Consider the following 26,919-nt stretch of genomic DNA (forward strand, 5'->3'; position numbering starts at 1 on the left):
CATCTGGTATCTAGGTTTTAATTAGTAAATCTATGGTTGGTCCCCACTGCTCCTCTTTCAACTCCGGGTGATGACATATGTGAGCCCGGGAGCTCCCGGTCCAGCTCCGTCTTCCCCGGGAATATGTCAAATCCTAAGTGCGCCAAAACACTCGACTTCAACAACAAAGTGTCTGGCTGAATTTCTTGTTGCTCCATTTGGCATTTTATAGAGTCAAACTAAGAGCTAGCGTTAGCAGTGAGTGACTAGCCAGTAGCTTGCTGCTGCGTACGAGCAATGGGCCTATTTTGCTGTGATATACGATTAATGGCCGTGTTGTGTTGCCATGGACATGTTCTGCCGTAGGCGAGTTTTGCCGTGTGGCTCCTGCTGCAAATATACCTACTTGAACATCGAACGCATCTGGGTAGTCGGATGGGACTTGGCAACCCCATATGGTTTCTTCCTACCGTCTCGCCGCGTGTTATCAGGGATTGCGGTACAGCGTGTAACAAACAAATTATCACATTTTCAAAACTTGGCGGTTGGCATCAACTGGTTTGTGACTGGATCAGCCTGGCGACTCAGGTAGACGATGAAGATGGTATATAGAGTTTGACGACTGGACACCAGTAAATAGTGGGGGCAGACAAGGGAAGGGGGGAAATAGTCGAGATGAGGTAGGTTTGATTGCAAATAAAGGCGAAAAAAGAGGATTGGAAGAGACTAGTTCAGTTGAAGGGAATAGAGTTGTTCGCAAAAAGGTTTTCAGACAGGAACTTAAAATCATCCTAAAGTTCAGAAAGGAAGACAAACAAATTAATCTCAATTCAATAGCGTTATCCAGGGAAGTGAAAAAGAAGCTAGGATAGGTGGAAACGGCTAAGATTTTGAGAGATGGAAACTTGTTGGTAGTATGCAAAACTGAAGAACAGAAAAATAAAGCTTTGCACGTTGAAAGTATTTGCAAAAAAATAATAAGTGAAAGGAGGATTTTGGGGGAAAGTCAAGTGAAACGTGGACTGATAACAGGGACACCGGTAGATGAAGATTTAGAAAGACTCCGAGGAGTATTTATGGAGGCGAGGTGAGCAAAAGAAAAGAGATTGTTGAGAACAGTTGATGGAAAAAGGGTTGATAGCTGGTCTGTTCTGCTGGAGTTTCAGGATTCTGTACTACCAGAAAAAGTTAGAGTCGGGTGTATGAGCTTTCCAGTTCGGCCCTATATCCCCCCGCCGCTTTGCTGCTACAAATGCCAGAGGTATGGACACATAGCAGCGGTTTGCAGAGGAAAGCAGAGATGTCTCAAATGTGGAGGTGATCATAGAGTTGAAGAATGTAGATATACTGTGCAGGATAAATGTTGCAATTGTGGTGGTCGGCACAGGATAACACATGGAGGCTGTGAGGTCAGGAAGAGGGCTGTGGAAATTGAGCAGGTAAAAACAGTTGTCATCGTCAGCTATGCAGATGCAGTAAAGAAGGTACAAGCACAAAAGGGAAAGGATAAAGTTAATCAACCTTCAAGACCAGAGGTCAGACAAGCAGAGGAAAATGAAGCACTGGCAGTGGATAAGCTGATCTTGTTCATTGCTTATGTAATCAATTGCACTGATCAAGTCAAACGCAAAACTGAAAATTAAAATCATTGTGAAGCAAGCCCTGAAATGTTTGGGTAGAAAAGATGTTTCTTGGGAGCAGGTCGCTTGAAGACTTGAAGCAGATGCAAAGTCAGGAGGGCCAGGTTTAATAGCAAATTGACAAGAGTTTAAAGGATTCATTAAAAACATAAAAAATAAAAATCGGAAATCATATGTATTCAAGAAATTTGGCTTAAACCAGCATTAGATTTTGCTATTAAAGGTTATGGTAGTATCCGCAGAGATAGAGGGGAGGGCAGTGGAGGAGGGTGCATGATGTTTTTAAAGCAAGGGATACGATATAGATTGTTGGAGATAGGAACAGAGTTGAAGTATTTAATAATTGAAATCTGGACAAAGGAAGGAAATATCAAAATTGTTTACTTTTACAATCCATGTAATAGGCTAACAATAGAGATAATGGAGGAACTAGCTGTACATTTAGGTTTTAATGGCCATAGCACATTGTGGGGAAATTATAATGATGATAACGGAATGGTGATTGAAGAGTTAATGGAGATGAAAAATCTAGTGTGCCTAAATGATGGAAGTGGTACGACAGTTAATGTTAGAACAGGCACAGAGTCGGCGATAGATCTTACACTAGTCTCAGATTCACTGGCAGGGGTTTGTTCATATGACACTGGAGGATTACAGAAATGGTCATTCAGTAGTGCTGAGTGGTCGAAATTTAAGAACATAAGTGATCAAGAAATGGAGAAAAAATTATATTACTGAAGACGTTGATAATTTAAATGTTTCTGTTTGCAAGGCGATACTAGAGGCAGCATAGACTGTGCCAAAGAAGGGAGGTAAGCACAAGGAAGATTGTACCATGGTGGACAAAGTAATGTACTAAACCAATTAAATCTCGAAATAAAGTATTTAAATTGTTTAAAAGGAATCACAGTTTTCAGAATCTTATTGAGTATAAGAAGTTGCAAGTAAATGTAAGGAGAACCATAAAAAATAGCAAAGAAGGGCTTTTGGAGGAAGTTTTGTAACTCTGTGGGAAGGGAGAGAGAAATTGGAAAAATTTTGAGACTGATAAAAATAATGAATTGGATTAAAAGAGAGTACGGGTACCCAGTATTAAACAATGGTGAAATAACAGCAGTGAAAGGTGAGGAGAAAGCAGAATTTTGTTAAAATTCACAGTTCAGATAATATTTGTGAAGAAGGATAAAGAAGAAGGGAAACTACTGTAGCAGAGAATGAAGAACTATTACAGCATGAAGAAGATATAAATGACCTACTAAACAAGCCATTTACAAAGACTGAACTAAACCGCTCTCTTAAGAAAATTGAGTTGTCCGCACCAGGAAAAAGATCAGATTTGTTACGTTACCATCTCAGTGAATCATCCAAGGATATTTTATTGGAACTATATAACAAGGTCTGGAAACTGGAAAATTACCACGTAGCTGGAAGGAGGCTGTTGTAGTTCCAATATGCAAACCTGGGAAAGAGAGAATGGTAAATGAAAGGTTTACATATTATATAGAAAAAGGATAAACTGCATATCCAAAAACCAGAGTGGATTCAAGAGAGGAAGAAATACAATGGATCCAGCTTTATGTTTAGAACATGAAATTAGAAAAGCACAGGTAAACAGGGAAAATGTAGTTGCTGTATTTTTTGATATTGAGAAGGCATACTCCAAAGGCCCACTATTGTTTTCCTTCATGATAAATTATGTATTTATGGAAAAATAGAACAGGATGGGGATTTCTCTTTTTGCGGATGATGGGGCTGTTGTGCATCGGTTTGGGGTAATTTGGTTATTAGCAATAATTTATAATTATCAAAGATAATTATGAATTATGAAAATCAATAGAGCTTATTAATCAATGTTAATAGCAACGGGGCACCACCCGGAAACCAGGACCAATAACCAAATCATTAATTCAGTCTCAAGAATTAAAGGTGTTCGCTCAAAATGTCCATATCTGGTAGATATGAGCATTTATGGAGTGAACTGAAGGTGTGAATTCGAGCACTGACTCTGTCAACAAGCTACTACCACAATGTACATGCAAATAACACAAAACAACTTCTCTTTAAAGTATAACAGCATTTATTAACTGTAGCAATATCAATTTACAATCAATACTACCTTTTATCAATAAATGTCTATTATAAGCTAAGCTACCAATCATATATCATATGCTCATCATATGAAAAGACAACAACAAGCAAGTGTGTGTGTGTGTGAGCGTGTGTGTGAGCGAGTGTGTGCACAGGCGTGTGCCCGTGAAAGGGGGAGGAGGAACAAGATGGCGGACGTGACCTGGGAAGTCACGTGGCGCCAGAGAAAGGTGGGGCGTGAGACCTCAAGTTAAACGGCGGCTACCTTTAAACATGTGACTCTAACAAAGGAGAGATCGGGACGAAGTTAACTTCGGACTAGAATCTCTCCAGCACCCACGAGTGTGTGTAAATGTTTGTTAGTAGGAAAGCAAAGGGAAAGCGATCAAAGCAGCAGTAAGGCTCGTGCGATGATGACTGAGGTCCAGCACCTGGTCAGGGACGCAGGGGCGCAGCGGCTCAGCTTGTGAGCCGGCGCGTCTCTGGTCTTTAAACAGACGACAGCGTAATGAGTTCAGACACGATGGCAGAGCAACACACAATAGTCCGACGTGGTCGAACACAAATCACAGTCAAGCAACACTGATAATAACGCGGTTATTATAGCAGCAATAAACGGGACACGGAAGCCCGGTACAAACTTCACAACAATACACAGTAAGTTAACTTACTGAAACACAAATAATCTACGTTCTGCCCAGAGCTAAAGCCTCTTACTCTACTCCTTGCGGGGGAACAAGCGTGTGTGGTCCGTCCTCGGATGCGGCGATGCGCGAGGCGGGAGCCGCGGCGCTTCCTAGCGACTGGCGGCGGGTTGCGCGGTCCTCCGGGGTTCGGATCGGACCGGTGGTCGACTCGGTTGAAAGACTGTGGGTTCAGATCTTTCCTTCTGCAGGAATCAATAGACAGAGTGTTCCGTCTCGACGGCTCTTGTCTCGGTACCAGCGCGGTGTGCGTTTCCAAACGCGCACAAAGGAGAGGAAAAAAGAAAAGCGGATTCCGATTCGTCCGGCGAAGTCGGGAATCCTGGGGCCTGGTTCAGCTGCTTGCACGGTCACTTCTTCTGGGTTCTAGAGTGATCGTCGCGGTGGATGAAGTCTAGTTTTAGAAGTGGTCACCTTTGGTGGTTGACCTTTGTAGGTCAGAGGAACCCACCTGATCAAAGTGGGTTTCTTTCCTGGAGAGCGATGATCGGTGGGCATCGCAATGTTTTATAGAGTCTGTGACGTGGCGCGGTGCCGTGCGGGTCTCTGCCACTGAGGGATGCGAGTTGGCCTATGTCCAAACCACGCCCTCAGGTGGGAGATGCGGGGTCTCCGCAGGTCGCCGCGGGAGTCCAGGGGTCTTGGCGTTCCCTTTCTTCAAAAGACCATGCGGTCAGGCTTCTGAGGTAACATGTAGGCCGAAGTTGTCCTATACCCATGGTGCTCGTGCACAACAGGGCAATTTGGAAGAGGGGAAGAAATGCGGATTTTATTGTAAAGAAACTCCAGGGGGCCATTGGGAAAGTAGAAGAGTGGTCATATAAATGGGGGTTTAAATTCTCAGTTGATAAAACAAAAACAATGTTCTTTCCAAGGAAAAGAACAGGTAATTAGGAAAACTAAAATTATATATTATATATATACTTTTTGAGAGATGTGTTTGCTGCTGATCCATACACCACACAACCATAAGCCAGTATTGATCTACATCGGTGGAAGTAAATTTTTGTGCTTTTGCTTCTACCGATGCTTTTACTTTTTAAACCTTCTTTTATCTTGTTTCTACTCTGTAGCACTTTGAGATTGCTTTTAGCAATTAAAAGTGCTCTATAAATGAAATTTATTATTATTATTATTATATATAATCAAGAATTGAAGAGCGTAAAGCACTTTAAGTTTCTGGGGTTGTGGTTGGATGAAAAACTTACATAGGCTGTTCATATTCAGAAAATAGTGGACAAATGCAAGAAAGTAATAAATATAATGAGGTGTTTAGTTGGAAAAGAATGGGGGGCAGACAGAACAGCTTTGAAAGCAATATACAATGGTTAATTAGATCAATACTGGCTTATGGTTGTGTGGTGTATGGATCAGCAGCAAACACATCTCTCAAAAAGTTAGATACTATTCAGTATCAGGCTTTGAGATTGTGCACAGGTGCATTTAAAACAACACCAACAGTGGCATTACAAATGGGGATGGGGAAATGCCACAAGATATGCGAAGAGTACAGCTTTCACTAAATAACTGGGTTAATTTACAGGGCCATAATCAGGATCCCCCAGCAGAAGATATTCTGAAACCATGTTGGGAAAAAAAGAGGAGGGAAACAAAAAGCTTTGGATGGAGAGTGACACAGAAAGCAGCAGAAGTTGAAGTAACTAAATTCAAATTTTGTCCAACTGTACCATTGCCAGCAATACCATCGTGGATACTTCCAGAAGCTACAGTAGATCTAACACTATTAGAAAAGAGAAGGGAATTTATCGGTCATTCACATACCATACAGGCATATATTGATGGTTACAACAGTTATGTTCAAATCTACATAGATGCATCAAAGAGTTCAGTAAATACAATAGAATTAGCATTTGTTGTTCCAGAATTTCAAATCAAAACAGGGAAAAGGATCAATGACGAACTATCAATTTATACGGTAAAATTGCTTGCAATACTGTTAGCAGTGCAGTGGACACAAGACCATTGAGACTACAGTACATTATCCAAAAAAGGTAAACATAATACAGGTAAATGTGACTACTGTAGCCAAGAAGAAACAATAGAGCATGTTATGCTGCACTGTCAAAAATTTGAGCAAGAAAGAAGGCAACTTATTCAAAACCTCAGAAAGAAAAAAAGTACAGTTTAATCTAGTAGATATTCTACAGAAGAACACAGATGAGTGTTATCAAGTCATATTTCCGTATCTTAGACAAATAAATGTAATTGAGAAGATATCCGTTTTTGTTTGTTTGTTCTGTTTCTTTTGATTATATATATATATATATATATATATATATATATATATGTGTGTGTGTGTGTGTGTGTGTGTGTGTGTGTGAAGTCTTAGTGTATATAGTAAATAATAGCGATGCTTAGCCACACTCCATACCAGCTGGTGGCGGTAATGCACCAATTTGTTGTTTGCCACCTCCAAAAAAACCAGAAGAAGAAGAACGCATCTGGCGCGGCTAAATGACATCGTAAATGCGCCGTCATCAAATATTGTACATGTTGGGCAGTTGCTGAGTTGAAAAGACCTATTTATCTTATTTTATTCGTGCGTCTGGCATCTGACCTTTACACCGATTAGCCTGTGCTGAGAAGCGAAGAAGTGCGACCTGTTGTTAAATGCAGCCGGTTGGCTCTTTGCAAAGAGCAGCCAACAAGCTAACACCAACAGCTAGTTGTCAGGGTGGCATTAGTGAAGCTGGCAGCTGTCACCACTGTTTGTCTCACATGGCTGATGATGGAGAGAAAGGCGAGGGTTCAGCCCGGCAGCACAATGAAAATGGAGATAATGACAAGAAAAATAGGAGCAGCAATGGAGAATCTGCGGCAGAAAACCAAGCTCTGTCCAAACGGCAGAGGAAGAAGCTTTTGAAACAGCAGAAGTGGGAAGAGGACAGGGACCTACGGAAGTAAGTTGGTGTTTTAACCAGACGCATCAGGGCTTTCAACTACAGAGGTTTCTATCTTATATAAACATGTCCCAGTGTACTATTCAGTCATACCATACCAGAATTTTCTTTAGCTGAGTGTGTCATTTGCAGTGAGAAATTGGCAAATGAAAGTGTGAAACCCTGTAAACTGAAGCGACACCATATTTTATATAAATATTATTTATGCAGTAAATGAAGAAGGTTGCTACTTTCCTCTTTTTTAACTGTGGGGGGGGGGTCCAAAAATGTGGGACCCCTCAAGAAAAATGTTTGAACCACTGCTCTATGTAACTGAGATAAACATCTAAAATAATGCAGCTACTTCAAATAATTCAAGCAAAAGCAAAAGTTTTTTATTATCTGCTAAAATGACTCATGCTCATTTTGAACGTTAGACTACAATGCAGCAGTCTGCAGCGTCACATTCTACCCCACAGTGCAGTAGCTTGCTCATTTCCCCTGCAGGCAGAGACGAAAGGAGAAAAAGCAGCAGCGTCGCCTGCAGAGGCAGAATCGCGAGGTGGAACCCGAGGGAGACTGCCAGAGTCCCAGGAAACGTCCACGGCGAGAGGTGACACCCAGCTCTCTGAGGCTGGTGGTGGACTGCAGCTTTGACAGCCTCATGCTGATCAAGGTAAGCAGGTCAGGGAGACACCTGATATGAAGTGAAGCACCGACTAGGGCTGAACGATTAATTGCATTTGGCATAATATCGCGATATGATAAAACGCGATTTTCTAACCACAAGGGACGCGATTACACGGGTCACGTGATACGTGAGCGAGTGGAGCATCGGTCACGCTGCACTAACCTGCCGCGCAATGGCCTCAAGCTCAACAGAACAGTCGGAAACAGAGCTTGACACAGCGCCACAGCAGCTAAATGACGAGTGTACGGCCAACAATCAGTGACAGTAGTGACGAACACAGAACCACACGAGAGTTGTTTGAGACTGTTACTCTGTATGAAAATGTCTCACGTGGCACTGTGAGGTGACAAACACCACGACTATTCCCTCGTTAAAGAGACAGGCTGCTAACAGAGAGAGAGCTCTCTCCCCTTCTCCTCTTCAACACAACTCGCTCTCTGTCAGTGTGTCCGCAAATCAAATCGCAATTGCAATATCTGTTAAAAAATCGCGATTCGATATTTTCCCAGAATCGTTCAGCCCTAGCACCGACTCTCCTGACCACTAATGTTGTGGTCTTTTCAGGATGTTCGGAAGCTTCACAAACAGATCCAGCGGTGCTATGCCGAGAACAGACGAGCTGTTCGTCCAGTACAGGTTAGTGATGACTGGCAAACACATGAACCAGCAGAGACGATCCTGTCTGATGTGTAACCACCACTGTCACTTCTCCAGTTTTATCTAACAAGCCTGGGGGGACAGCTGAAACAGAGCATGGATGAAAAGGACAAAGGATGGGTAAACTGGAAGGTAAGCAGTCAGTCAAGTCATCTATTGACCAAAATGAAATTAATTCGCAATTAAGTCAATTCTCAAACACTTTGCTGTCTGGCTTATGATACATGCTCAGTGTGTTAATAAAACCCAGTTTTTAGATATTCGCTGGGACCATTTGTTTAAGTTTGTCCATGTGTGCCTGTGCACAGGACATAACCATTAAAACTGATCACTACTGTGAAGTTGTGGCCAAGGAAGATCTGGTTTACCTGACGTCAGACTCTCCCGATGTGCTGGAGGAACTGGACCAAAAAAAAGCCTATGTGATTGGAGGCCTGGTGGACCACAACCATCATAAGGTTTGTCTGACTTCACTCACACTGGGTTTTGAAAATATGTGAAGCTGATCAGATGATGGAGACATGCTTCCCACTGACACGTCATGTTCACAACATCCTGCTTTGTGATTTGAACTGGTAAATTTTTCTGTTCCGTTTGCAGGGGATTACCTTTGAGAGGGCGAAGGAGCTGGGGATTGATCACGCTCAGCTTCCTCTGAACAGCTTTGTCAAGATGAACAGTCGGAAGGTTCTTGCAGTTAACCATGGTAAGTACATGTATCAGACCAACGCATGAGACTGATATGAATAGTTTTTAAGGATCAGCACAAATTGTAACTCACCAGTTTTAGTTGCAATTAAGTAATGGTGTTTATTCAAAGCTTAGCAACCATCGTGATGTACAACATAGTTAATGCTTCAGATTTTTATATCAAGACCTTGCAAGTTTGTTTTAGCCTTTCCAAACCAAAAAACTGAAAAGCAAAACTGTAAGAAATCACCTGAAATGTTTGCACAGTAAACCATGGTGAAATTCCCGAGGGTTAAGTTCTACCGTTTCAAATTTTAATAATAATTTAAATTATAATGATAAGATAATTCAATTATCATTAAAACTGCGATCCATGGTAGATTACCCTAGTAAATACTGTCCAGCTCAGTTAGCAACAGTCTCCCAGATGCAGATGCAGGTGCAGCATGCAGCGTGGGTTTGTTGTGGATCCGAAACGATAATTGATCAGTTTGTTGTGTTTTATTTCAAATCTGATTATTTCATGGTGGTTATGTTGTAAAGCAGAATCAAACACAGGGACATCTCTGTACAAGATTGGATAGATATGCAGCCGCAGTAGGTCTCGTTTTTTCAAGAAAAAAAGGACAATGAGCTGTCCTTTTAAAAGGTTTATGTATCTTTATGAACATTTTCATCATATTTTTAAAATACCGCGATAATACTGATAACGTGAACATTTTGGTCACTATAACTGTGATGTTTTTCATACCGTTACGCACGCACGCACACACGCACACACACACACACACACACACACACACACCGACATGCCTGTGTGAACACAGGCACGCTCATGTTTGTATGTTTAATCTGTTTCTATAATTAACATTTGAATGGACTTGTTTGTTAACCATATAATTTAAAAAAATTCTATATTACAATACCAAGCAGGTGAGGATGCTAAGTTGTCACATGGGACCTTTTCCGCTTTAGCCTTGTCTTTTTTGCATCATAAAATAGCATTATCTTGTTTGTAGCCCTTAATTGTATGTGACTAACTCATGGAGCGATATGTTAATTAGCTGGCTAGCTTTAGCTGATGAGATCCTCGCGTGACAGTTGTGATTTCAGCCTGTCAGAGATTGAAAATAAGAGGCTGCTTTTTGTTGTATATCTAGGACCCGTCAAAAACCTGTTATTATTGGAGGCCGCATACCTGCAGTGTAGGGCTCTGCAAAAGAGCAGCTGAGCAGTCTCAGTTTTGTCTGTGTGAGGAGGATGGCTGAATCCCGCTTTGCCTCTCAAGTGTGTCTACATTCCTCCCGCAGTGTTTGAGATCATCTTGGCCTTTCTGGAGAAGGGTAGCTGGAAGGAGGCCTTCTTCACCGTCCTACCTCAGAGGAAAGGAGCTGTGGCCGTATACCAGGATGGAACAATCATTCAGGAAAAAGAGGAGAAAGATTCAGACACTGACTCTGACCCCGACACACCAGAGCAAACTGAGACAAAAAACGAACCATTCGCCTCAATGGACACTTAACAAAGTTCAAACATCTGATACCATGCAAAAGAGGATGAGAAACAAAAATGTTTGGACTTGTATCGGAAAGTTTCTGTTTCTGTCTTTAAAATTTCACAAGGCTTTTTGGGTTTTTTTTCTAGATATTTATTAAGAATTTTTAGTTGAATTTAGTAGTTTTACAACAGCTTTGGAAGAATATAGATTATTGTTATCACGTTTGAGAACAAAGTGGTTTTACTTCAAATGTTTAATTTTTTGATTTGGAGCTGAAAGCTAAAGCTACCAGACATGTGCCAAATAATTGACATTATATTTAATACAATATAATGTCAATGTTAGCATCATTCCCACTGATTTCTGGAACATTATGGAATTTTGACATTATAGTCAGGTTGTCTAATTGATAGAATTTTGTATATGCTTTAGAGAAATTTATAATTTTGCTTGCTGATTGGAAATTGCCGATAAAGGACGCGTATGTGTATGTCAGGTGTATTTAATAAGTCGTGTCGCCCTTGGTCAATCAAAATATGAAAGGTGAACCAGAGGAGTGTTAAGGACACTAGCTGGAGTCTTGTGCAGTGTGAGGTAACAGATGCTAGATAATTTTAACATTGGAAGCAGGGCCCATGTGAAAGATTTTGAGTCAATAGAGACCACCTGCCTCTTCCACGGCTCTAAAGCAGTGGTTCCCAACTGGGGACCCCCTATTGAGCCTTTGCGCCCCCTAGTCTCGGGGGGTCTCGAAGCCCTTTTTAGATTTTGAGGGTGTAATTATTTTTATATGAAAATATTGATAATTCAACATCATGCTCTGCCCAATTATCATCTGTCCTAATCCACTCCCTTCCCTTGACGTGAGCAGAGAGAATCAGACAGTCGAGGTTCAGCCCTATGGGTTCAGCGCAGAACAAACAGTTTCAGTTTCCCCCTCGTGTACCCCGAGAGAGAGAGCCAAAGTTCGAGCGAACCACACAGTGGATGCAGAGCGGGAGCTGAGGACAGATAATTGAATCAGAGAAATAAAAGCTTTGTTTTATTTACTTTAAATCTGATTGTTTTATAGTGGTAATGTTTAAAAGCAGAATCAAACATAGGCACATCTCTGCACAAGATAGGGTTTTTGTGTATGCAATGCAGCCGCAGTAGTTTCTTCCTCAATTGAGTTTTTTACAAGAAAAAAAAAGAACTATGAGAGTTCTTTTGAAAGGTTAACATATCATACTTTTTGAACATTTTCACTATCATGAAAACAGTTTTATCACGTAACACATTACGTGATAACTGATAACCGTGATAATTCTTGGTCACTTTAACTGTGATGTTAATGATTCAGGGAGTTAAAGTGGCAGAGCAAACCGGCTAAATTACCCGGTCCTGTATCACAGAATTACAAGTACGTCATTGTATACTTAAGTAAAAATTTCGGGTCCCTCAAGAAAAAGGTGGGGAACCACTGGGCAACCACACTGGGTTGAACGTGTTTTGAATTGTGACGGTGTAGACTCGGGTCGTGTGTGTTGCAGACGCTGAAATAGTGAAATTTCTCTTTGTGAGAGTTGAGATTGCTTCCGGACCAACCAAGGCTGGAAAGTCTGGTTTTACATCAATGGCAGACACAAAGTCTGGTCAATTGATCAAGCTCAGGAACCACTAAGCAGAGTTAGTGATAAGCATCTAAGTCTGTGGAGGACACAAAAGGACACTGAAACCACACAGCACGACTGCTGCATCTTTCTGGACACACAAACAGCATCCCAGAAGGACCTTTCGTCTTCTTATTTTCATGGACTTGGCAACATAACTGGGGCATACAGCATAGCATAACGAAACATGGCTAAGTATAGGAATGTTTAACCTTGAAAGTGTACTCAATTGATTTGAGTCAATGGGTTCACTTAGTATTGTTATATTTGTTCATAGGTTAATGTAATGTTAAGACCCTGTGACTTACCCTCTTTTAACCTGACACCCATTGTCCTGCAACAAATGGCCTTATCATAGAAGCACAGCATGTGGCTGAGCCGACACCTCTGATGCCGCCATTTTGTGGTTTCTTTCTTCGCCGCCATCTTGTTTGTAGTACTTCTTAGACCTTTAACTTAACGGACACATAGTCTGTGTACTCACACAGACACAGACACACACACACACACTCACACACTCTCAGGCTTGTATATATTTTGTTTGTTAGATTCAATATCGTTGTTCCAACTCATCTTTTAAATAAATGTTATTAAATATGCAGTCTGGTCTATTTAATATTGCATACCTCTGACCGGTAGAACTTCAAATCCTTCAACCTCCACTAACTACCAAGGTGGTGATTCTGGTGGTAATTATTAATTTAATTATCAATCAGAATTATGAATTGATAGTTAGTATATTGTAAATGAGACTGAATCAGTTGATTCACTATCATTATTGCTTAGACAAATGGTACTATCACCAATTTCAATGCACAACACTATTGATATAGAAACAAATGTGCGAGCAGTATTAGCTTTTCAGGTGCTGGAGATTAAGCCGTTTCTCCAAAGACAAATATATTTGTTTATATATTCCATTGGGTGAAAACTTTATCTTAAAAGTAACTAGCAACTAAAGGTGGAAAGGAAAAAAAATGTACTGGAATGTTTAAATATAAAACAGCCTGAAATAAAGAAACACAATTATTTTCCAACCAGTAGTGAAACAGATTTAAAGTAAATAACCACAGCTGTTCAAAATGTTCTGTAAATGTCAAACCACACATTGTGGCAACCTACAAAATAGATTTGAGAAAACAAAAGTCAGAATCAGAGTTTGATGAATTAAAAGTAGATAAACAAATGAAAGCCCTGTTTAAGCCAGGGGTCTGCAACCTTTACAATCAAAAGGGCCATTTTGGCCCTCCTCCCACCAAATAAAATTTATCTGGAGCCACAAAACCTATTTCACCCTGAACATGAAGATAAAACAGCGTATAACGTTTGATATAGTTATACTCTATATAAAATCACTATAATTGTTGCTTTTAAGAAATTATTGAAAAACAAAATGAAAACTATTGCCATTTTATTGCTGTTTTGAACTTATCAAAACAGTTATATTGTGACAAAGGAAAACACCAAACTAAAAGCAAATATATATGTCCACGCAGAATTAAACACTCTATGTTCCTCGGAGACTTTTCTTTTTTGGGATTTATCCATAGTTTACCGGGGGTCGGAAACTCAAGATTAGCCACCTGCAGGCGGCGGTGGGCTGTTGTCATGTATGAGTGGCGTAACTCCGGTTGTGAATGGGGCAGTGCATGGAGTGTGTACGTAGTGTGTGTGTAAGTGCGTAGAGCGACAAAGCGAGAGAGAATGGAGCAGCGAGAAGACCGGTGTGCATGCTCGCAGATGATCAGTAAAGGTTACTGTTGATATTCAATAATATATGCAGCAACTCCTCGGTTCAGGAGTGTCTGTTAACCGCGCTGTTGGTCCCGGAGCAGACAGCTTCGTACCTGGAGAGGCTGTCTCCCTGCTACCCGACTACGGTCCGGACGACGGGCAGGATTAAAGATCAACACTATGGATGCGACGCATTGCTATATTAAAACACTTTTTTAATATATATATGAGTTCAGTGTCACAGTATCACCCCGATCCCCCAAAGAAGAGGTGTTTCCTTTGAAATAAAAAATTAAAATAGCCGTTATTTATTGACATAGTATATATTTTTTTAATTCACAGGGAGCCACTGCAGAGGGGCTGAAGGTTGCCGACCCCTGGTTTAAGCTGACGAACGCTCTGCTATGAAAATAAATTTGTAATAAGTAAAAGTAATTAATATGAAATAATAATATGAAATAATAATATGGTGGTGTAGTGGTTAGCAGCTTCGCCTCACAGCAAGAAGGTTCTGGGTTCAGATCCTGGTTCAACCAGGGCCTTTCTGTGTGAAGTTTGCATGTTCTCCCCTTGTATGCGTCTGTTTTCTCCGGCTTCCTCCCACAGTCCAAAGACATGCAGAATGGGGTTAGGTTCATTGAAGACTGTCCAGGGTGTACCCCGCCTCTCGCCCAATGTTAGCTGGGATTGGCTCCAGCGCCCCCCCGCGACCCTTAAATGGATAAAACGGTAGACGATGAATGAATGAATGAATAATATGAAACAGTAAGAGTAATAGCTCTCTACATTCAAAATGGAGATGCCAATAGTCCTGAACAGAGAAAGTAACGTAAACATTATATTAAGTTTTGTGGATACTTGATGTAATTTCATTAATAAGTGTTAATACAGTAAATAAGTTACATTACTGTCAGTTATTATCAAGCCTAAAAAGAATGATAAAGTATACCCTTACAAAATAATGATGAAAATAAAGTCGTAAATTTGAATTAGCAAAGTAGATGTTTTGCATTCCTTTAAATGCCTGAAAACAAAACACTGGCAGTTGCAGATGCCTTTCAACCTTGTGAGTCAGACACTAAGATATGGAGGCTGACACACACACACACACACCCATACATAGACACACACACAAACACACACAGTCAGCAGTGGCAAAGACAGGGAATGCAATACTTTAGATAAACATTCTAAAATATAAACACAATACGACTCTGAAACGATCATTATGACCCCACATTACTGTTGAAGTTAATGAGATTATATTTATCCATTCTGATCCTTTATTCTTTAATCTCTGATGACAGAGATTCTTTAATCTCTGATGACAGAGATTAAAGAATAAAAGAGATTGCATTTTTTGAATCTGTTGATGACTGTTTTGCTTGACGTTGTCTGGCAATAGACATGACTTTCATCTTTGTGCTCATCCATTCAGCATAGATCCAATATTTCACACATGAGCACCAGTGATGTCTTCAATGAGGCCGTTTTTATATTGCATCAGTTAATCTTTTAGAAAAGTACAAACATTTTGCTAATAATTCCAATACCGCACAGTTCATTTTTTATCTATCCGATTGAGAGACAGCCAGCATTTGTTTGTTTTTACATACAGTAGAAGCAGACAAATGACTGTGCCAGGTTGCTCCAGAGACATTTGGAGGCCTTTTCGAGTTTTGTGTAGCAGCGGTGAGAAGTAACCTCATTGAGAGATGTTGCACTTACAGGGGCCAAAGGTCAACAACAGAGTTCAAAGAACAAGAGACACTGTACTGTTTTCAGGAACAAGAGACACTGGAATATGCGTCTAAAAGACTGTTTGAAGCTGCCTTTTGTGCTGAGAAAGTAAAATAGACACTGACATTGTCTAAGGAACATTTTATCTGCCCTCCCCATGCACAAGACCTTTCGTGATCTAAGGCAAGCCCTCACCTCAGCACTGGCTTTGGGCCTCTCAGACTATCATCAGCTTCCACCGGCACGAGAAGCGTGTGTCACATTATGGCTCTGTTGCATATTACTCGCACTGCGGGTAAATTGATGGATTTAAAGATAACAAACACCTGGTTGTGCTGTAGTGAGTGGATGGGAAGTTATGGAAGCAATTCAAAAAGGCACGTCGACAAGCAGCAGAATTATAGGCTCTCATCAGAGCCTGCATTCTGGCTATAAAGATTAAAGTTCCTTCCTTCATGTTTTGGCCCATGTTTTCACACGGTCCGACACCTGTAGGAAAAGGGGGATGAATTATGTAATTAGTTTACAATGATTTGCTCCAGTCACACGATATAGTACAAGTGAAGAGAGAAATTTCAGTGAAAACACAACCACTTACAGCCTCCATCAGATAGTAAGGTAAAGTAGTGAAGTAGTAACTTATTACTATCTAATAAAAGAGTAATTCATTATTATTGTCAGGATTTAAATAGTAACTTATTAATGTTGCCATTAATATAGTCAAATTGTTATTGCTACTGTTAATAATGTTTGTATTAATATACTTTTATAAGTATGAAAATAGATTTGATACATATGCCAAGCTGTCAAGTCTTTGAATGAGTGACAATGAGAGAATGACCATTGTTCTATATTTCATCCACAGTACAGAGAATGCAGCAACTGAACTAAGTCCCCATGAGTCCGAACAGAGAGTATCACCCCAAAGGTCACATTTCTCTGGACTGATGAGGAGATGAGTATACATGAGTGTATGATATTGTATATTGCATTTGTTGTGCACGAGCACCGTGGGTATATGAGAACTTCGGCCTACAGGCATCTCAGAGCCCTGAATGCTGCATGGTCTGCTGAAGAAAGAATCAGAACAAAGAAAAGGAAGCCAAGACCCCCGCAGCGACCTGCGGCGACCCCGCGTCTCCCACCTGGGGGCGTGATTTGGACACAGCCAAACTCGCATCCCTCATTGGCAGAGACTTACACGGCACCTGTGATGTCCCGGCGGGTCTCTTGACATCACAGACTCTATAAAACAATGATGCGATGCCCACCGCTCATCGCTGTACAGGTAAGAAACCCGCTTTGATCAGGTGGGTTCCTCTGTCCTTCAAAGGAGGTAACCACTTCTAACTTAGACTTCGTCCACCTGCTACGATTACCTTAGAAACCAGAAGATGTGACCGTGCACGCAGCTGAACCAGGCCCCAGGATTCCCGACTTTGCTGGAGGAACCAGAATCCGCCTTTTTTTCTTCCTCTGTGCGCATTTGGAAATGCACACAGCACCGTTACCGAGACAATAGCCGTTGCGACGGAACACTCTGTCGATTGATCCCTGCAGAAGGAAAGACCTGAACCCACAGTCTTTCAACCGAGTCGACCGCTGGTCGATCCGAACCTGGAGGGTCGCGCACCGCTCTGCCAGCATGTCTGAACTCTACAGTAATCAGTAGACCATGGTTTAACAGTCAACAGCTCTGTCTCTTTCTCACTGTGTGTTACATCGTTTTCCAGGTGTAGTTCTTATCACTCCTTGCAGCACTGAGTAGCCGTTTGTCTTTCAAAACACTGCAGTAAAACTCTGAACAGGACTGCTCAAAGTTGAGAGTGATCAAGAGCTCACTCCTCATAAGCTCCACGTGGCACCTGTTCCTGCTGTCACTCAATTTGTTGTTCATTCTGGAAAAGATCCTTTCCACATATCCAGTGGATGCTGGGATGTTTAGGATGTGGCTGATGATGGACAGAATGTTAGGCAGGTCAGCTACTTTGAAGAGAGCCACCCACCTGGCAGCCACGTCTTTGGACTTCCATTCATCTTCTGTACCTCCTCTGAGCCCCTTAAGAATGGTATTTGCTGTTGTGCATTCATCATAAAGTTCATCCATATTTACTTTTTGGATGAGGTTGAGCTTATTAGCAACCCTCTCAGTGTGGCTGAAGGAAAGCATGCCATGGTGCATAGAGAGAGGTTGCATGGAGAACAGCCAGACCTGGTACATTTGGAGAGCTTGCAGAGACCATACTGCAGAACATATTCCAACTCGCTTTGCAGCGCAAGTGTACACGCATTGACTTTGTCATTGACCAGTATCCACTCATCAGCACAAAAACCTAGAACGGTCAAGTAGAGCTGATGCAGGGTCACAACGCATCCAAATCTTTGACCCGGATCAGAGGACCCCAACCCAATGGAAAAAGTTACTCTCTGAAGGAACAAATAAGGAAGCACTTGCCGAATATCTGTATGTTGCATGGAAAAATGCAGACCTTACAACAGTGGGCAAAAACCTCTGTTAATGTTGTTGAAGACCTGCATGATCATGAAGAAAGTGACACAAGGGTGTTTTTACATGCACAACATGCTACACGGGAGCATAAAGCTGTCATTATCAAGAGCTCTGACACTGATTTGGCAGTCATTGCTGTAAGTCTGCAGACAGATTTGCCATGCAGCTTATATGTTTTCACAGGGACTGGCAACAGGACACGTATCATTGACATTACCAAGGTGTCATCAGCTCTCGGAACCAGTGTGTGTTCAGCCTTGATTGGAATTCACAGATTGTCTGGGTGTGACTCCACAAGTGCCTTTTATGGCAAAGGACAAAGAAAGACATTTTCTGTTGCATGTGAGAAAGATGAGTATCTTAAGGCTTTTAAAAGTTTAGGTACTAAGTTTAACCTGGAGCAGTCAACATTTGCACTTCTTTGCCAGTATGTATGCCACCTATATGATCAGCCAGCTGCCGAAAATATAAATGAGGCTAGGTACAAGGCATTCTGTATGGCATCTGGCCTTGCCAGAATTATGCCTTCCCCCTACTACTGATGCCCTCCATCAGCACTGCAAAAGGGCAAACTACCAGGCTGAATAATGAGGTCCTGCCTCAAAAGAAATATAAGTGCTCCATCACCTGCTGGATATGGTTGGCAAATAGAGGATGGGAACTTACACGTCACCTGGATGAAAAGAAATCCGGCCCTGACAGTGTTTTGCATGTGATACACTGCAGCTGCAAAGAGAGTGCCTGTGAGAAAGGCAGATGTCCCTGTTTCTCTGCAGGACTGTGTTGCACAGACTTATGTCGTTGTTCCAATTGTGCCAATACAAAAGAAACAGAGGAAAAGCAAGATGACAACTGTCCTGACACTGACAGTGAGGACTAGAAGTGTCTAGAAGTGTCCTTATTCTGTTATGCCTTATTCTGTTTTGTAATGTTTTATATTGTATATTTCATATTTTTAATAAGGATCGTTTTTATGGTTGATCAGTGTTGTTTTCATTTGTGGATGAATGAATGAATGAATGAACGAACGAATGGTCATTGGTATAAGTACAATTACTGCCTTTTATTGATCTAAATGTTAAAATGTATGACAAACCATGACATAAAACAAACATACAGCACTGTTTAGAATCCATTTGGCCTGGTATCGGTAACGTTGAATCTAAGACGGGGGCAGCCATGTTGCAATTCTGTTGACAAAAAGCAGCTACCTTATTGGTGTAGCACGATCACGTGTCGAACCGTGCCACCACTCGCGACCAAAATCTTATTAAGCTCTGAAGAAACTAGTTCTGCATAAAACATAGACGCTAGGAGAATCGACTGGAATTTAGCATGACGAGTACAGGGTTCACCTTACAGCCTATATCTACGGCCAAGCATGGACAGTCTGTCACAGTCTGCAGTTTTGTTGGAGGGAAATTACTGCATTGGCCTACCTCTGAAAAGCAAAGAGCTCTGTAAGCCCAACAACCGGGTTATAGCATAGCAGCTTGCCCTGAACATGAGAAAAAAGCTTCTCAAAAGCTACGCAGTGAAGGTTCCTGACAACGACCTCAACCGCAATGATGGAAAGGTGTGGTACATTCCACACCATGAAGAGATTGCGTGGCCTATTCGATTGTGGCGCTTCATATCAGGGAGCCTCACTAGCCTAATTAGCACCTTGATTGGGGTCCTCACCAAATTTTGCCAGGAAGCTGTGGCTATCATGGCAGACGTGGAGGCAATGTTTCATCAGATAAAGGTCCCGCCGGAATATCCTGACCTACTGCGTTTTTTATGGTGGCCTGATGGAGACATCAACAGCGATCTGGTGGAGTACAGGATGGTGGTTAATCTATTTGGTGCTACTTCATCACTGAGCTGTGCTAGCTGTGCCCTAAGACGATGTGCTGAAGACAACAGGGACCTGTTTGACGCTGCAGTGGTCGACACAGTGTTGCACAAGTTTTACGTTGATGACTGCCTCAAGTCAGTCAGCTCCGAGGTGGAGGCAGTGCAACTGTACAACCTGAAAGCAATGCGCCAACAGGGGGGCTTCAATTTAATGAAGTGGATAAGCAACAGTCGAGTGGTGCCTGCAGCCATACCGCAGGTTGAAAAAGCAAATGACGTTAAAGATTTGGACCTGGATCAAGACTCACTCCCCATGGAAAGAGCACTTGGAGTACAATGGTGCGTACAATTTGACCGCTTCAAGTTCAGACTCGTCATTCAGGACAAACTGCCCACCTGAAGAAACGTCCTTTCCATGGTGAGTTCGATCTATGATCCCTTGGGAATCTTGGTGCCGGTGGTTCTGCTAGCAAAAATATCTTGCAAGAGCTCTGCAGGTTAAAGATCCGCTGGGATGACATAATTCCAACTCATCTTGCCCAGCAGTGGTTGGATTGGATAAAGCAACTGCAGCTGCTCAGTGAGTTTGGAGTTGACAGGTTGTTCAAGTCAACGCATTTTGGAGAGCCTATATTCGCTCAGCTATATTATTTCTGTGATGCTAGCGAAAAAGGGCTACAGAACATTTACCTACTTAGTCCAGCAGAACAGCAGCAAACAGGTTCATAGCGCATTTGTGATGGGTAAGGCAGGGTTTCCACAACCAAACCTACCACTATCCCTTGCTTGGAGTTAACAGCCGCAACCATGGCAGTGCGCATGGACAGGAAGTTGAGGAGAGAGCTGTCGCTGCAGCTTGTGGAGTCAGTGAGCTGGACAGATAGCATGGCTGTGCTTAAGAATGTTAACAACGAGATGAAAGGTTACGCACTTTCGTGGCCCATAGTGTCAGAAATACTGAAAGTGTCTACAGCATCTCAGTGGAGGCATGTAAGTTCACACTTAAATCCAGCTGATTTTGCATCAAGGGGACAGAAGGTGGACTCCTTTGTGCAAAACCAAGTGTGGCTTTCTGGACCAGACTTCCTCACAAAATCAGCTGACAGCTGGCCTGAGAACCCCCGATCACATGAGAGACCTCACAGCATCAGATCCTGAGATCAAGAAAAATGCAACTATCAACGCTGTTGCTTTAGATGAAAGAAAGGATGTAGTGGAACAACTGATAGAGCACTACTCATCGTGGACACGCCTCAAGAAAGCTGTGGCATGGATCATCAAGGTAAAAGACACATTGCTGTGCCTAGCTAAAAGGAGATAAGAACAGAGTACAGACATTGCAGTGTCCTTCGTCAATGAGAATCAACAAAAACAGCAGCTCCACAAGATTATGACAAGCTACAAGGCAAGTCTCAGCAACAGAACTCTCACAGTAGGTGATTTGAGTAAAGCTGAACTGGAGATCTTACGACACTGTCAGCTAAAGAGGTTCCTAGAGGAAATCAACACTCTACAAAAGGGTGAGCCTGTCAAAAGAAGAAGCCATATATCCAAGCTCGACCCCATTCTTCAAGAAGGAGTCCTTAGTGTTGGCGGTAGGCTCAGTCGAGTAGCCATGCCGGAAGAATACAAACACCCTGCCATCCTGGGTAAGGACCGGCGGGTGTCAGAGCTCATCCTGCAGGAGATCCACCAAGACTTGGGTAACAGTGAACGCAACCATGTTTTATCCAAGTTGCATCTAAAATACTGGATCCTCAGTGCAAGTGCAACAATCAGAAGAGTCCTGTCCAATTGTTTCCTGTGTCGGCGACTACATGGTGCTTCTGGGCAACAAAAGATGTCAGACCTGCCACAAAACAGAGTTATTGCAGATGAACCGCCCTTCACCAGAACTGGAGTGGACAACGTCAGTCCCTTTGAAGTCAAGCGCGGAAGAATTACTGTAAAGAGATACGGCGTCATCTTCACCTGCTTGGCTATTCGAGCTCTCCACTTGGAGGAGGCAGCTTGCCTTGATACTGTCTCGTTCATTAATGCTCTCCGCGATTCATTGCATGAAGTGCAAAATTGGTCAAGTTGTAGAGCTGCGTTCAGACAACGGGACCAACTTTGTTGGGGTTGAGCGGGAGCTCAAAAAGGCTATCCTTGAGTGGAACACTTCAAGAATAGAGGACACGTTGCTTCAGCGAGGCATTAAGTGGATGTTCAACCCCCCTACTGCCTCTCACCAAGGAGGAGTATGGGAGCGTTTAATCAGGTCCATCAGAAAAATCCTCAATGCAACCTGTAAGAGACAGTCTGGATGAGGAGACCCTTCAAACGTTTCTTTGTGAGGCTGAGGCCGTCTTAAATGGTTGTCCCATTACTACATCTTCCAGCGATCCAAACAACCTTGAAGCGCTCACCCCAAACCACCTCCTACTATTGAGGCCTAAGCCATCCATACCTTCGGGACTCTTTCAGAGAGAAGACCTCTATGCACGCCGAAGGTGGCAGCAGGTCCAATACATGGCAAACTTATTTTGGACGCGCTGGGTGAGAGAGTACCTGCCAGAGCTCCAAACGCGGCAGAAGTGGTCAAGTGTGACACGGAACTTTGTGCCTGGGGACATTGTTTTGCTTGTCGACAAGACTGCACCAAGAAACTCATGGGTCATTGGCAAGGTCATACAGACAGTGCCTGATGAAACTGGTCTTGTTCGCCGTGTTCGCGTGAAGACCAAGATTAGTGAACTAGATAGACCTATCACCAAGGGTTTGTCTTCTTGTCAAAGCAGTTTGAGATGAGGCAGTGGTAAAGACTGCACTCCTACGGTATGTCAAGTGCTAGCAACATTTGACATCAGAAGAAAGAAGACGTTCTACGTTCTAAGGACTTTGAGTGCCCATGGCTTTTTATTTTGAAATAGTAAATTGTTTCTAGGTGTAGAGAACAATTAGGGGCCGATGTGTAGGAGCCATATGAGTCTCGTTTTTCTCATAGTTCTTCATAGTATTTTCCTAACAGTTCTTGTTATTATGTGTCGTTTCGATTAACAATATGTTATATATATAATATATATATATATATGATTATATTTGTAATGCCTTGAATAGTTTCTAAAAGTATATTGACAAAAAATTGAGTTATCTTCACATTGTTGTATATTTATGCAATGAGAAACCAATCACTTTCAAAAATACACTTTATTGCAAGGCAAATACGGGGGTTGCATAAATATTAAAATATAATTTTGAAATGAATAAATGAAATGAAAAAATGATTGCACAGCACACTATTTACATCTACCAGGGCAACTGAAACTACACCATCCTGGGTTGAAACCAGTGCAAGCGTATAGTACCAACTGGCTCATCACATGAAGCTATGTTTTCGGCTCCCAGGTCCTTGGGTGTCGGGCCAACACGCTGACCTCTGGCCCGTCTCCCCCGGCCGCCCCGTAGGCGCCTCTTTTTTTACCTCGCTCGACTGCTTGTTTCGACAGCTGTGTTCACTTCCTCATCGGAGTCCAGTTTACCAGTCTCAAAGCTCTAATAATGTTATAAAATATAGATAAAGAGGGTCAGTCATCCTGCAAAGCAACAAATGATGTAGGTGAAGATAAAGCTGTTAATTTACAGCTCTACCATGTAACACTCTGTAGTAGCTAATGTGCTAGCTTACGCTAGGTACGTAAACAAGCTAATACAAACTGATTTACGGTAGCCTACATTCAAAAACACTGACAAGTTTGTTTTCACAAAAAACACAGGTAATAACGTGAGGCAACGGTAACTAAAAACATGTTATAGTCTAGGAATGCCGACAGTAGTCCGAGCTTCAGGTTAGCTCCTCACCGGTGCGAACATCATGTTACGTACCTGGACTGGCTTCGGTTACCATGGTAGAGTGCATGGGCAGGTGGGATGGGAGGAGCTGTGGAGGCAGAACCGAGTTGCAGCTGAGAGGGAGGGGGAGGGAGCACGAGTCGTTGGATTTTGAATTCTGAGACTATGTCCACACTTCTCTTAATCCTACCGACAGCAGCTTTAAGTGGGGTTGTATGAGGTGCATATGCATCGTTAATATGTTACCTTATGGAGATGGTGATCAGCAATGTCATTTTATGGAGTTTGGAGGAGAAGTGGAAGTAGCGAAAGTCACAGTCCTGCTGTTGCAGAGGGGACCACCGAAAAATGTCTTTCTCGCCACATTTTTAAATGCTTACCTAGAAAAAATCCATTCAATTGTACGCTTAAAGGTGGGGCAGGCATTTTTTGTGAGAAGCACTTTCTGTCATATTACTTGAAACTCTCGTAACAAACAAATAGCGATGAATACAGTGAAGGATCCGAAACTGAAACAAAAACATTCCCTCATCCGTGGCCTCGGCAGGACTCTAAAAACCACAACCAATCAGAAAGTTCGGTCCGAAGAAAATGATTGGATGAACCAGCTTTCTCCTGCCTGCGCGCATTCCGCTCGTTCACCACACATCGGGGCGCATGACCAGTCTCCTGCACGGCGTCGGCAAACAACAGAAGCAGAGGCTACAGCGCTACGGAGCTAGAGCTACAGTTAGCAGATGAGTTGCTGCACTGAACTAAAGAAGAAAGGAGTTGCAGAATGGCAGAGAAAGTGCCTACAACAGCTTCCGGTCGCAACAGACAGAGCAGGAGAGACGGCTACGGACAAAAAGACGTTGGATACTACGAAGAGGAGTGAACAGAGTAAACATTAGGGGGGCGTAGTGAGAATGCCCGGTGTGCGTGGCTAGAGGCTTGTAGTAGCAGTTGATGTGCATGTTGCAGCCTCAAGTTCCATCAATAAGTCTCCGTGTGTTTTCATCACAATGATGGGCATGAGGAGCAGGTCTCGAGGGTCAGGTCCCGGAGCAATGCAGAGCTTCGGCCCGAGAGAAACCATCTCCCTGGTCCCAGACTACGGTACGGACGACCGGCAGGAAATTAAATGAAAAGTACTGTTCAATGTAAGGTAATATGAACATTTTACTAAGTTGACCTCCTTTCTCTTATACCAGGTACAGCAAGTTGTACTTGAAGAAGTATAGGACCTGGAGGTTGTCTGCCACGGACCAGAGCACTGACACCAGACAATCCCCGTCAACAGCTAGAGAAGCAGGTCAGCAGAGGACCAGGTGAGTCGGCTCATGGTACTGTAGGTTGAGCATGAAGTGGTAACATACTTGTGTAGAAAAGCTACTTTAAAATCCATATGGCAATGTTGTAAAAAATTCCAAACTGTAAACATTTATGCCAGATGGGTTCTTTTTTTTTTTTTTACAGATCCTGAACCTCAGAACCACTTGTTATGGTCTTCAATATTTATCTAAACGTCATAACACATCCATATGAAAGACTGGCTGGTCCACCAACAATCATTAAATCAATTATACTTGGCTCCTACAAAAGGTGACACGGAACACTGTGTTTGTCACTGCAGATAATGCTACTGTAGTGTTGTCAGTCTTTGGCAGTAATGTTGATTTATTCTTGTGATATTCTTTCTACAGGACCACTTCCTAAAGAATCGATGACAGCACAGCCTGACCCGTCAGCCGACAGACCTGCTTTGACACTTAAGAGCTAGAAAACCCCAGTTTCTTCATTTTTGTACATATGTTGTTTATGCTAATATTATAATATATGTATTTGGTATATTGTATGATTTTCCCAAAAAATAAACAGGTGTCATGACACATTGTGCTCTCATTATTTGTGCAACTTGTAAAGAGGTAAATGTAATGGTTGGATTGTTTATGCTGTGAGTATAAGGAAAAGGCTGTGATGGTCTCGGTTTTTTGTTGCTTCTGTTTTTCCTTTTCTCCCCCCTCCCCTGTGTTTTGTTTCTGCTTCAGGTTATGGCAGGAGGCGTGGCTGGCCTCACAGATGACACACACCTGTCCAGCATCACCAGCAATCACCCTTTCCTCTACTTAAACACGGTCATGACTTAGCCACGCTGCCAGAAGATTCCCTTTTTTTCCCTCCCATGGGGCTTGTGAACTTTTGTTAATAATTAAAACTTGAAAGCAGTTATTGTCCCTGGTCTCCTGCAATTTCTTCGGTCCTAACCCCAGCCTTAACAGAATCTTCTAGCCAGAAAAATGGACCCTGCGGAGACCGAACAATTCAAACATGTTTTGTCGACTCAAGGTGCGCTCGTCAGCCAACACGAGGCCACACTGAGGAAAGTCATGGAGGCTCTGCAACAGCTCACTACCAGTGTGACGCAGCTCGATGGCCGGCTGGACCATGTGGCAACTCAGCTCACCAGCGTCATGACCACCGATAGTTTTTCACCTCAATCTACACCACCTGCTGCTCCTCCTGGTTCTCAGTCTCTCCTGCCTCATGAGCCCTTCATCCCGATCCCTGCCAGGTACTCCTGTGACCTAGGTACTTGCTCCCAGTTCCTACACCAGTGTTCACTGGTTTTCAGTCAGCAACCAGCTACTTATGCTACAGATCAATCAAAAACAGCTTTTATTATGAGTCTGTGTTCTGATAAAGCCTCTGCCTGGGCATTAGCTTTCTCCCAACATAACCCTGTTTTGTGCTCAGACTACTCAGCTTTCACTTCGGAGATGCGAAG

The 26,919-nt window shown here is 42.5% G+C and overlaps 1 protein-coding gene and 2 long non-coding RNA genes across 3 annotated transcripts; all 3 read left to right on the forward strand.

The window, feature by feature from the left end:
* Positions 1-6,853: 6,853 nt before the first annotated feature.
* Positions 6,854-13,100, forward strand: trmt10a (tRNA methyltransferase 10A). The gene is made up of 7 exons (XM_035626454.2): positions 6,854-7,332; positions 7,819-7,987; positions 8,567-8,638; positions 8,717-8,791; positions 8,968-9,117; positions 9,260-9,365; positions 10,660-13,100. The coding sequence occupies exons 1-7, from the start codon at positions 7,043-7,045 to the stop codon at positions 10,869-10,871; spliced, it is 1,074 nt and encodes a 357-aa protein (XP_035482347.1). The 5' UTR covers positions 6,854-7,042; the 3' UTR covers positions 10,872-13,100.
* A 3,362-nt stretch (positions 13,101-16,462) lies between these two features.
* Positions 16,463-22,871, forward strand: LOC118301495. The gene is made up of 2 exons (XR_004790318.2): positions 16,463-16,591; positions 16,839-22,871. It is a non-coding gene; the product is annotated as an uncharacterized LOC118301495 (long non-coding RNA).
* A 1,568-nt stretch (positions 22,872-24,439) lies between these two features.
* On the forward strand, positions 24,440-25,872 carry LOC118300956. Its single transcript, XR_004790193.2, has 3 exons — positions 24,440-25,462; positions 25,611-25,736; positions 25,838-25,872. It is a non-coding gene; the product is annotated as an uncharacterized LOC118300956 (long non-coding RNA).
* Positions 25,873-26,919: the final 1,047 nt, after the last annotated feature.

The sequence above is a fragment of the Scophthalmus maximus genome, chromosome 2, assembly GCF_022379125.1.
Source record: "Scophthalmus maximus strain ysfricsl-2021 chromosome 2, ASM2237912v1, whole genome shotgun sequence".
Taxonomy (NCBI): Eukaryota; Metazoa; Chordata; class Actinopteri; order Pleuronectiformes; family Scophthalmidae; genus Scophthalmus; species Scophthalmus maximus.